The following is an 11,298-nucleotide window of genomic DNA, read 5'->3' as shown; positions in this document are numbered from 1 at the left end:
GGGGGGGGGGGGGGGGGGGGGGGGGGGGAAGGGGTGGGAGGGTTTGTAAATTAAAGGAAAAATTGATCTTTTTGTCTCTAAGTTATATGATAATTGTAGAATTCGTCCCTTTATCATTAGCGTTGCACTTTTAATCCATTTACTAACAAAACATTATATGAACGAAATTTACAACTTTAATATAACTCAGGGACGAAAAGTGAGCACAAAAAGTTAATAAAATGACGAAAAGTGCAACACGAATGATAACTTAGGGGCAAAAAGTAAACACGACTAACACTTAGGGATGAATTCTACAATTACCCTATAACTTATGGACGAAAAATGCAATTTTCCCTAAATTAAATTTCAAAATAAATTTTAAAAGTTTGAACTCGTGCACATACCCCCTAACACAAATATATTTTACATAACTAGACTTTGGAGGAATATAATTTTTACTTTCGATTTGAAATTATCAAATTATTAATGTATAAAACATATTATGAGCAAATCTTGTGCGAGACTGTCTCACGTTAGACGTTTAATTTTATTTCTTTAACTAAAATGTAATATTTTTTATGAACAAAAAAAATATTACTTTTTTTTTTAACTATAGAGTATTGTGCACATCTCACAAAAAACAATCCGTCTCACACAATATCAACATCATCAATCAGATTGCATTATTTCATCATTACTCTTGGAAATATGTCCTTCCAATTGCTGCCGACTTGCCGTTACCTAATTAATAAAGTTTATATAATCGCTGGCAATTAATTGAATGAGTGATCAATGAGATCACCACCCTTAATTATTCAGAGTTCTAACACTCAACTACCGATAATAATTAAAAATCACAATAAATTTTCGAACTCCACCCTGCAAGAAATTACTATGGAAAAAATTTGTAATTTATGTCCCTCCATATGTCAATTATCAATGTCACACTTAAATTATTAGTAATTTAAATGTTGTCCCTCAATTTTTAAAACGTTACATATATAATATATTGCCTCTCTCGTACCGTATGAGAGGGGCAATATATGTACCATTTTAAAAATTGAGAGGCAATATATACACAACAGGAGGGCATGCAATATATGTACCGTTTTAAAAATTGATGGGCAGCATTTACACCACTAATAATTTATGGTAATATTGATAATTAACATATTATGGAGAGGCATAAATTACAATTTTCTCTTGCTATATATATTGAAATTGTGGGAAATCACAACCAAGTTGGTCAGACTGTTAATTTGATAACCACAAAGTTCAAGTTTAACTCCTAGCGAGAGCGGACTATTGGTCTTCTTATTTTGAGCCAGTCAGCTATGAGCAACCTAATCGGCTAGAGTTATGTAGGTTTTACCTAGTACGCACCCTTGAGTAGTGATTGTGAATTCCCCTTCTCACTCAAAAAAATAATAATAAATTAAATTGCATATATTTATATTTTAAATTATAATGTTAATCTTAGTAATATTGCATTTTTTAAAATTTTAAAATCAATCAGAGTTTTAAAAACTTGTCAATTTTAGTCATCTAAGAATAGAATTTTATACCTATAAGTCCAATTAAAGTGACAGATTTTTAAAGTCAAACTAAGTAATAAATTTAATCAATTTTAAAATTAATGATTAAAAGAATAAAATGGCTGAAAATAAAATAAGATAGTCAAAAGTTAAACTATTCTTTAATAAAGATTTTTACGGCGCCGATTATACTAGCAAAAACAAAATATAGGAGTATCATATTTATTATACCACCTACTATCAACACTAATACTGTATTGTGATTTGACATACTCGATAGGGCAAGAAAAGAATTAATCTCATATGAAATCTTTCGAGTATAGTGATTTTACACGTTTAGTCATAAACTTTTAAATTGATCACTTGTGATTTTAATTTACGACTTTAAAATTGTTACAAATCATGGTCTAAGTTAACCACCTATAGTACCAAGACAGGTTAAAATTTGATAGGTGATTAACTTGGACCATAAATAGTAACAATTTAATAGTCAAAGGATTACAGGTAATCAATTTGAATATTTAAAACTAAACATGGTAAAATCATTATACTCAGAGGACCCGGAGGATATTAACTCGGCAGGAAAAAGTTTTATCTCTTTTATGATGGGTCATTCATCATCTTGGCATTTCCCTTTCATGAATTTAAAAATGAACCGCATGCCATAACGCCATTCGCCCACAACTAACGTCCTCCACACATCCAATACTCTTAATTATCTTAAAGATTATTCCACCAAATTTGAATATTTCAACAAATATTTCGTTTGACTAAATAAAATATGCTTTCTTATATAGTACTGTAATTAATCTCATTGCATTTGCAACCTCCGTCTACATTTCTTGGTCAAATCACAAAAACTTACTATCACCGAACAATTTAAGAAAATATTTAAATTAAAGAACTCATTTGACCTTTCTTCTCTTCATGGCTAATAAGTCAAACCCCTTGCCACTTGCTAATAGCCCATCATGGTATGCAAGTAGCCTAAAATAGTTATGTCATTACTCATTAGACTAGGACGCATGTAGCAACATGGATCTAACACATTAATATTTTTTTGATACATTAAATTTTTTAATTTACTTCAGACTAATTATAACCCTTTAAAATCTCTGCCCAAGAGCTTGTTAATTGGAAATATTTCCCAACTAGTGTTGCACTGGGTGGAAGTAGTTTGAACGGGATCGCAAGACGATAAACCTTGCCCATGCCAAATAGGAAGATATTTCCTAGGTGTGGTATGGGTTCCAAACTCGCTCACCATTGATCATAAGAGCTTATTCTTGGTAGAGCCCGAACCTTGACCAAGGGAAAGTTAAGCTCCCCTAGGGGCGTTATAGGGTTCGACCTCACCTAGCTCTGAATGGGAAAGTATTACCTAGGGGTGATACATGGTCTTACCTTGCTAACCACGGAACGGAAGAGCTCGTCCTTAGTTGAGCCCAAGCCTCCGTTAAGAAAAGCTAAGTGTTTCCCTAAGGATGGTATGAGGTCTGACCTCGCTCACCATCAAATGAAAGAACTCATTCTTGGCCAAGCCCGAACTTTGTTCGAGAACAAACCAAAACCTTCCCCTCTTGGCCGAGCCCAGTCGCAAAGTGTAGAGATCGAAACTAAAGGGGTTGATTTGGCCTCGAGGTAAGCGCCTTTTGATCCAAAGCCATTACCCGTCAAGCCCAAGGTCGCGATTCAAGTCTTAAAGTCCGACCCCGAGTTTTAGCCAGAGAGATTGGCTCAACTCTAAGGCGATAGCATTGTTGGATCTTGAGCTACTTCCGTTGACCCTAAGGTCGCTGATTAGATCAAAGTACACTCGAAGACAAACCTCGACCTTAAGGTTGAGGCGATATTATTGTTGGATTCTAACTAGCTTTTCGTAAACCCTGAGGTCGCTAATCAAATCCAAGGGAACCTGAAGGACAACCAAAGTGTATTGCCAAGCTGAGCTAAGCTCAAAGGCGACTTACCTTTCCCAAGGTGAGCTAGAGGACGAACCAAACGTATCGCCAAGCTGGATCGTGCTCAAAGGAGTGAGGCTAGCTAGAGGAAGATTCAAGAGTATCGTCAATCTAGGTCAAGCTCAAAGGCAACTTACCTTCCCCAAGGCAAGCTCGGGGATGACCCAAGCATATTACCAATCTTTATGCATGCCTTATGTTACGAACGTAACGAGAGAGTTTCTGAATAAGTTGTATATTCGAAAAGAGAATACACAACCCTATAAAAACATGTTAGAAGACTTCTAATAAGGAAACAAGTTTCTATATGACTACCTACTCAAATCCCTATAAATCTCCAGGCTGCCTAATATATATAAGTTCCATATTACTTGTACGTTCTGTAGCACTCTCCCTCAAGTTAGAGCATATATATTAAACATGCCCAACTTGTTAAACAAATAACTAACTGAAAAATAACTAACTCAAAACTCATTTAGTACACCCCCTGAAACGAAAGCTTGCACGCCACCAATACCACACACAACCAGGTGAACTCAAATTGGACCGAACAAACTTGGGATTGGACCCTCCCCCTAAATCGGAAGCTTGGACGCCACCAATACCACGGACAAACACCAGTGAACACAAAGTGGACAAAACAAGCTATGACTCACAAAGTGAAGAAAACAAACTAGATGACACAATTTCTTTACCAACGAAAGGGAAACATGCCCCAAACAACAATGAGCATAAAAATGGAAAACAACACCAAAACAAGCAACGAACTCCATTGTACCTAAAGACATCATGTTTGAAGGCAACTATTTGTTGCAGGGTCCGAAGGATGTCCATGGTGCTAAGTCAAGTCCTCGAGAAACAAAGGCATACTACGAGTCCACGCTTGAGGCACTTCGGCACCAAGCTTGAAAGCCACCATCAACACTGAGTCGGGTGCTAATTTGACCCTGTTAGTGCATGCACCATCGAGTCCATACCAAACTAAACCTAGCAACAATTTTTGAAAGGAGTCAAGAGTCTTGCCACATCTATTTTAGGGGAGTGTAGCTAAGCTCTCGTATAGATGGGGTTCTCACTGCTGACCCCATCTCTGAATAAAAAAAGAAGGATAAATGGTAAGGTAGCCGCGAAGAGATTGTGGGGCTCACCCTCAACCCCTTCTTCGAGCAAAGAAAAAATACCAAGGCAAGAAATGGTTATGGTCCAAGGCGCCCTACCTAAAGACTTAACATTCAAGAGTAACAATCCATAGGAATACTAAAGAATGTTTGGCACACTAGTTCGAGCCCTCAAGGTCAATCATGGGCACCGCATAGACACTTAAGCTACTTGGGGTGTAACTAAACTCCTATGCTCAGGTCAACCTCATGGGGCTCACCGCGGGTCATGTGGCACTCGGAGTAAGTACTCTCTCTCATTGTCAACGTCTTGCAACTCAGAGAGTAGGGCTTAATGATGAATATATATATATATCGAGTCCGTCCCAATAAGTAAAGCTCAAGTGGATGGGGGACCCCAAAGGAGTGGAGGCTAACTAGCCGACCTCGTGCTTGGATGGGGAGGCAAATGACCTCTAAGCTCGAATGGGATGCCTCCGGGGTCGACCTCTAGGCCCAACCAAGAGGTGGGTTGGGCAAAGACATAGTGTCATTTCTCATGGGGCACCCTATTCTTAGGGAGTTGGTTGGGCAAATTAGTTTAAATAAGTAGTTCTTGTCTTGGTTATGACATCACTTGTTCACTTATACACCAATAATTCTCTAAGAAAACTCAAGCCAAATCTTTGTCTTAAGTTTTCTATCATTTATATTGTTTTATTCTTATTTATTATCCGGGATTAATTGATTCGAATCCGGTTCAATTAATTCCATCACATACAATTTTTGTTACCTGATGTGACTATGTTTTCATTATTTTTTATTTTAAATTTTAACTTATTAAAAATTACCACATCACAATTAATATTGTACAACTTTATTTTTTTATTATTATTTTTAAGTATAAAGCCAAAGCAAATGTACATAATCTGTTAAAACCCCAAACCACGTACACTCATCATACTCATAACTCATCCCATTTATAAATTGGGGACACCTGCTTATTCTAGCAAGAAATAGTGCACTAGTATTATAGAGTTACCAAAAAAAAAAATTATAGAGTGACCATGTTCCCTTCTTGCCTGAGCCCCACCTCCTTGTACGGCGGCTTTCTACGCGTTTGCCTCTCCGCCGCCGGCCTCACTTCCCAGACCATAGACATAGACGACGAGACCACCATCCACTTCTGGGGCCCGAACCCGAAGCCCAACTCCAAATCACCCCCAAAGCCCACACTAGTCCTCATCCACGGGTTCGGGCCTCACGGCGTGTGGCAGTGGCGCTCACAAATCGCGGTTTTCGCACGAGACTACAACGTCTACGTCCCGAGCCTGGTGTTCTTCGGCCGGTCCACCACCAAATCCTCGGACCGGTCCGAGGTGTTCCAGGCGAAGTGCATCGGGAAGCTCCTGGTGGAGAAGCTGGGCGTGGAGAAGTTTTCGGTGGTGGGGACGAGCTATGGTGGGTTTGTGGCGTACCATATAGCGAGAATGTGGGCGGAGAGGGTGGAGAAAGTGGTGGTTGCGAGCTCCGGGATTAACATGAACAAGAAAGACAGCGACGATCTGCTGAAGAGGGCCAACGCCGAGAAGGTTGAGGAGTTTCTGCTGCCCACGACGGCGGGGCAGTTGCGGACGTTAATATCGTTGTGTATGTTCCGCGGTCCGAGTTACTTGCCGGATTTTGTGTTCAACGATTTCATTAAGGTGAGTCATTTCGATCTCAATCTTAAGGTTACAAGAAATTGATGGAGATAATATTTTGGCTTGTTTGATCACTATTAAATGTTTGACTTGATCAAATAATTAATATGATCGATGCCAAAGACCTTGTGGTCAAGTGGAGTAACTGTTTCTAAGTAAGAAATCACAGGTCTAAACCCCGTGAGGACATTGACTGTGCGACAACGGGGTGTTTAATCCCGTGAACATATGTTTTTTTTAATTCCAAGTTCCTTTCCATCATTTTAGAAAAAATTATAAATTTTTTCTTGACTATAGTAATTTTACAAATTTAGTCTTCAAGTATAGTGATTTTACTTAATTTAATTATAAGTTATAATGATTTTTCTCAATTTAATTCTTGATTCTAACAATTGATGGCTCAATTGGGTAAAACGATCAAAGTCGATGACTTAATTAAGCACAAAAAGTCATTCAAGACTAAACAAAAAAAAATTACTATAGTCGAGAACTAAATTAGGTATTAACTCAAGAGTTTTAGTATAGAGTGTAAAAGTTGATGACATAAGTATATACATATGTAATATTTTCTTTTAACTAGAGTGGAAATAAGTCGAGCAAGGCCTTGGCTTGTTATAGGAATCTAAAGCATGAGTTTGTAAGGAGAGTCTTTTTTTTTTTTTTTTTTTNTTCGAATCCGGTTCAATTAATTCCATCACATACAATTTTTGTTACCTGATGTGACTATGTTTTCATTATTTTTTATTTTAAATTTTAACTTATTAAAAATTACCACATCACAATTAATATTGTACAACTTTATTTTTTTATTATTATTTTTAAGTATAAAGCCAAAGCAAATGTACATAATCTGTTAAAACCCCAAACCACGTACACTCATCATACTCATAACTCATCCCATTTATAAATTGGGGACACCTGCTTATTCTAGCAAGAAATAGTGCACTAGTATTATAGAGTTACCAAAAAAAAAAATTATAGAGTGACCATGTTCCCTTCTTGCCTGAGCCCCACCTCCTTGTACGGCGGCTTTCTACGCGTTTGCCTCTCCGCCGCCGGCCTCACTTCCCAGACCATAGACATAGACGACGAGACCACCATCCACTTCTGGGGCCCGAACCCGAAGCCCAACTCCAAATCACCCCCAAAGCCCACACTAGTCCTCATCCACGGGTTCGGGCCTCACGGCGTGTGGCAGTGGCGCTCACAAATCGCGGTTTTCGCACGAGACTACAACGTCTACGTCCCGAGCCTGGTGTTCTTCGGCCGGTCCACCACCAAATCCTCGGACCGGTCCGAGGTGTTCCAGGCGAAGTGCATCGGGAAGCTCCTGGTGGAGAAGCTGGGCGTGGAGAAGTTTTCGGTGGTGGGGACGAGCTATGGTGGGTTTGTGGCGTACCATATAGCGAGAATGTGGGCGGAGAGGGTGGAGAAAGTGGTGGTTGCGAGCTCCGGGATTAACATGAACAAGAAAGACAGCGACGATCTGCTGAAGAGGGCCAACGCCGAGAAGGTTGAGGAGTTTCTGCTGCCCACGACGGCGGGGCAGTTGCGGACGTTAATATCGTTGTGTATGTTCCGCGGTCCGAGTTACTTGCCGGATTTTGTGTTCAACGATTTCATTAAGGTGAGTCATTTCGATCTCAATCTTAAGGTTACAAGAAATTGATGGAGATAATATTTTGGCTTGTTTGATCACTATTAAATGTTTGACTTGATCAAATAATTAATATGATCGATGCCAAAGACCTTGTGGTCAAGTGGAGTAACTGTTTCTAAGTAAGAAATCACAGGTCTAAACCCCGTGAGGACATTGACTGTGCGACAACGGGGTGTTTAATCCCGTGAACATATGTTTTTTTTAATTCCAAGTTCCTTTCCATCATTTTAGAAAAAATTATAAATTTTTTCTTGACTATAGTAATTTTACAAATTTAGTCTTCAAGTATAGTGATTTTACTTAATTTAATTATAAGTTATAATGATTTTTCTCAATTTAATTCTTGATTCTAACAATTGATGGCTCAATTGGGTAAAACGATCAAAGTCGATGACTTAATTAAGCACAAAAAGTCATTCAAGACTAAACAAAAAAAAATTACTATAGTCGAGAACTAAATTAGGTATTAACTCAAGAGTTTTAGTATAGAGTGTAAAAGTTGATGACATAAGTATATACATATGTAATATTTTCTTTTAACTAGAGTGGAAATAAGTCGAGCAAGGCCTTGGCTTGTTATAGGAATCTAAAGCATGAGTTTGTAAGGAGAGTTTTTTTTTTTTTTTTTTTTTGTAGATTTAAGTCTGAGCTTACAATAGACATAATCTAAGTCTTGGAGATCAATGATCAAATGAGTCCATAATTTTTCATGAGTCCGTGTGAACAGATCTGAGCCATTGAATGTTTGAGATCAATGACTTATATTTTGCCAACTGTGCAAATGAAGTGCACAGTTGGCGCACCATTGATCCAAACATTCAATAGTTTAGATCTGTCTGCACAGACACACCTGTGAGCTTACAAGTTAGGCCTTAAACATATAGTCTTGAACTTAATTAATTAAATAATACTTAAAATAAGCTTAAGTTTGACCTTTTAACTAAACGCAACAAGATATGATATGCTAAAATCAGGCAAAGTTGTATGCCACTTGATATGGCACAACCTATTCCCACCCTTACTTTTAACCAATAAAAGATGATTGAGTTTTAACTTTAAGGTTCAGTGTGGATTGATGCGTGTATAATTGAATGAATAATTTATGTTTAACAATATATTTAAACAAAATTGCAATTGGATGGGTTTTTTAAAAAATAATAAAAAGGGAAGTAGTGACTAAATTATTCACCGCTGACACAAAAGTCAAGATTAAAAAAAAAAAATTAAAGGTAAAAAACAAGATATCAGAACTTTATTTTAATCTTGTTTGATGATGACATTTTTAAAAAAAAATTATTTTTACTCATTTGTTTTATATTCTACTTTTGGATGACATTAAATGTATAGAGATCGATTAAGATATATAAAATAATATGGAAAATGATAATTTCCCTCCCATTTGTAAAATTTCATCATATATACTATTTTATTGAAAGATTAAAATAAATAAATAAAGTAATTTATTTTTTCTTCATTAATTAAAACATGCATATATGTAATATTTGAGAAAAGTAATGAGGAATGAAAAATGAGAATAAGTCTAATATTACTCATGCACGCATGTATATAATATATATAGTTATATACACACACCAATTGATAAGTTATCTAATTAATTAATTAATCCCATTATTATGTGAATAGTAGGACAACCCCTGGTGTAAGAACTATAACAGTACAATTATAATGAGTATTATAGTAATCATACATTAGCTTTTTAAGTTATTGTTAAATAATGATGAAAGATAATATATTTTTTAATTTGCCCCATTGGTTTAAAAATTGCTCCAAGAACAAAGATAAAGACAAATATGTGTGTGGGCGTGTGTGCATGCGTGAACCTAAAAATTAACAATAAAATTGTCCCTAATAATAATAATAATAATAATAAAAGAGTAAATTATTCCTCTTGTTTCCAGTGATCACATAGGGTATTTCTAGTGAATTTATCTCTGCTATATTGTTTGCAAACTATTACACAAGAGTGAGATAGGTTTACTCAATGCACACCTAATAGTTGTGAGTTTTCTGGTCACCCAAAAATAATAAATTATTAATACAGACACTGATTATTATGAAATTTTTACATTTTGTTGTCAACTTTGCTTTCTACTTTCAATCCATAACCTTTAAAAAAAAATGTTTCCCTCTTTATCAATGTTTGTATACTTGATCTGACATATATATATATATATATATGCATGAATCCATGCAGAAATTGTACAGGGAAAACAGGAAGGAGAAGCTGGAACTACTAAAAGGGTTGAGCTTCGGAAAAGATAACACAGTAAACATATCTCCACTTCAACAGGTCAGAACATATATTATTGCTTCTTAACAGCACATGATGAATTGAGGTTGAAAGTAAACACATTTATAGATTCACTAATTCGAAAACTTTAATGTATGATGAGCAGGATGTTTTGATCATATGGGGCGAGAATGATCAGATATTTCTGTTGGAGAGAGCAACAGAGCTCAAAGAGTACGTATCTATATATTGCACTATAGGCGCTCCTAGAACGAGGCGAATTGCTCGCTAGGCGTCCGCCTAGGTGGCCGGCCGCCTAGCGCCTAACTCGGCCGACTGGGTCGAGTTAGCAGCCGACTAGGCCGAGTTAACTCGCCCAACTTGGCAGAGTTAGCCGAGTTAACTCGAGCAGTCAGACTTGTTAATTTTATTATTATATTTATATATATATATTTAAATTTATTTATTTATATAAGTAAGAGAAGTAAGAGATATATATAATATATATAATATAATATATGACATATACCCACACACATGAATTAATTTTTTGTTTTTATAAGTCGCCGCCTAGAACCGCCTAAACCGCTTAGGCGCTAGGCCCTAGTCTACCGCCCGACTAGCGCGCAACCATGATATATTGATTAATTATTACTAATTAAATTTCTTGTAGTTTAGTGGTATAATTATGAGATTTCTTTTATATATATGTTTTTAGGCTTCTAGGAAAGAAAGTGAGATTGGAAGTTATAAAGAGCGCATCGCACCTTCCTCAGTTCGAAAAAGGCTACAAATTCAACAACATCCTCAAACATTTCTTGAATGGTTCTTAAGGAGCTGAGATCGAACTATCCATAACCCACTACGCCGTGCATGCTACTTTTATTTGTAGTACTAAGTCAAATGAAATATTGTAACTTGTGGGGAGATTATATATATATGTATGTACTACATTAATTTAATGTCAACATGAACTTATTAGGTGTATTGATGACAGCTATGATTACGTTGTTTGCAACGTATGTATGGGTGCATTTATAGTATACGTACATGTTCCAACAACTTATTGTTTTGTGTTGATTTTGCATTTAAAGCTTTATTATTATGGT

The 11,298-nt window shown here is 36.5% G+C and overlaps 1 protein-coding gene across 2 annotated transcripts; it reads left to right on the top strand.

Annotated features, from left to right (window-relative positions):
- The first annotated feature begins 5,527 nt into the window (after nucleotides 1–5,527).
- LOC116023783 (monoacylglycerol lipase ABHD6-like) lies at nucleotides 5,528–11,255 on the top strand. Of its 2 annotated transcripts, none has more exons than XM_031264797.1 (4): nucleotides 5,528–6,281; nucleotides 10,154–10,249; nucleotides 10,356–10,423; nucleotides 10,908–11,255. In XM_031264797.1, the coding sequence occupies exons 1-4, from the start codon at nucleotides 5,643–5,645 to the stop codon at nucleotides 11,020–11,022; spliced, it is 918 nt and encodes a 305-aa protein (XP_031120657.1). In that variant the 5' UTR covers nucleotides 5,528–5,642; the 3' UTR covers nucleotides 11,023–11,255. The 2 variants fall into 2 exon arrangements, with proteins under 2 accessions (XP_031120657.1, XP_031120656.1); XM_031264796.1 differs by lacking the exon at nucleotides 5,528–6,281 and adding an exon at nucleotides 7,150–7,905.
- Nucleotides 11,256–11,298: the final 43 nt, after the last annotated feature.

Source organism: Ipomoea triloba, chromosome 6, assembly GCF_003576645.1.
Source record: "Ipomoea triloba cultivar NCNSP0323 chromosome 6, ASM357664v1".
Classification (NCBI taxonomy): Eukaryota; Viridiplantae; Streptophyta; class Magnoliopsida; order Solanales; family Convolvulaceae; genus Ipomoea; species Ipomoea triloba.
Note: the sequence above shows the minus strand (reverse complement) of the source record. Positions and strands in the feature narration are given on the sequence as shown.

Coding starts and splice junctions, on each gene's coding strand:
- LOC116023783 (XM_031264797.1), top strand. CDS start 5,643: ATGTTCCCTTCTTGCCTGAGCCCCACCTCCTTGTACGGCGGCTTTCTA. Junction 10,250..10,355: donor ACATATCTCCACTTCAACAG/GTCAGAACATAT, acceptor TATGATGAGCAG/GATGTTTTGATCATATGGGG. Junction 10,424..10,907: donor AGAGCAACAGAGCTCAAAGA/GTACGTATCTAT, acceptor ATATGTTTTTAG/GCTTCTAGGAAAGAAAGTGA.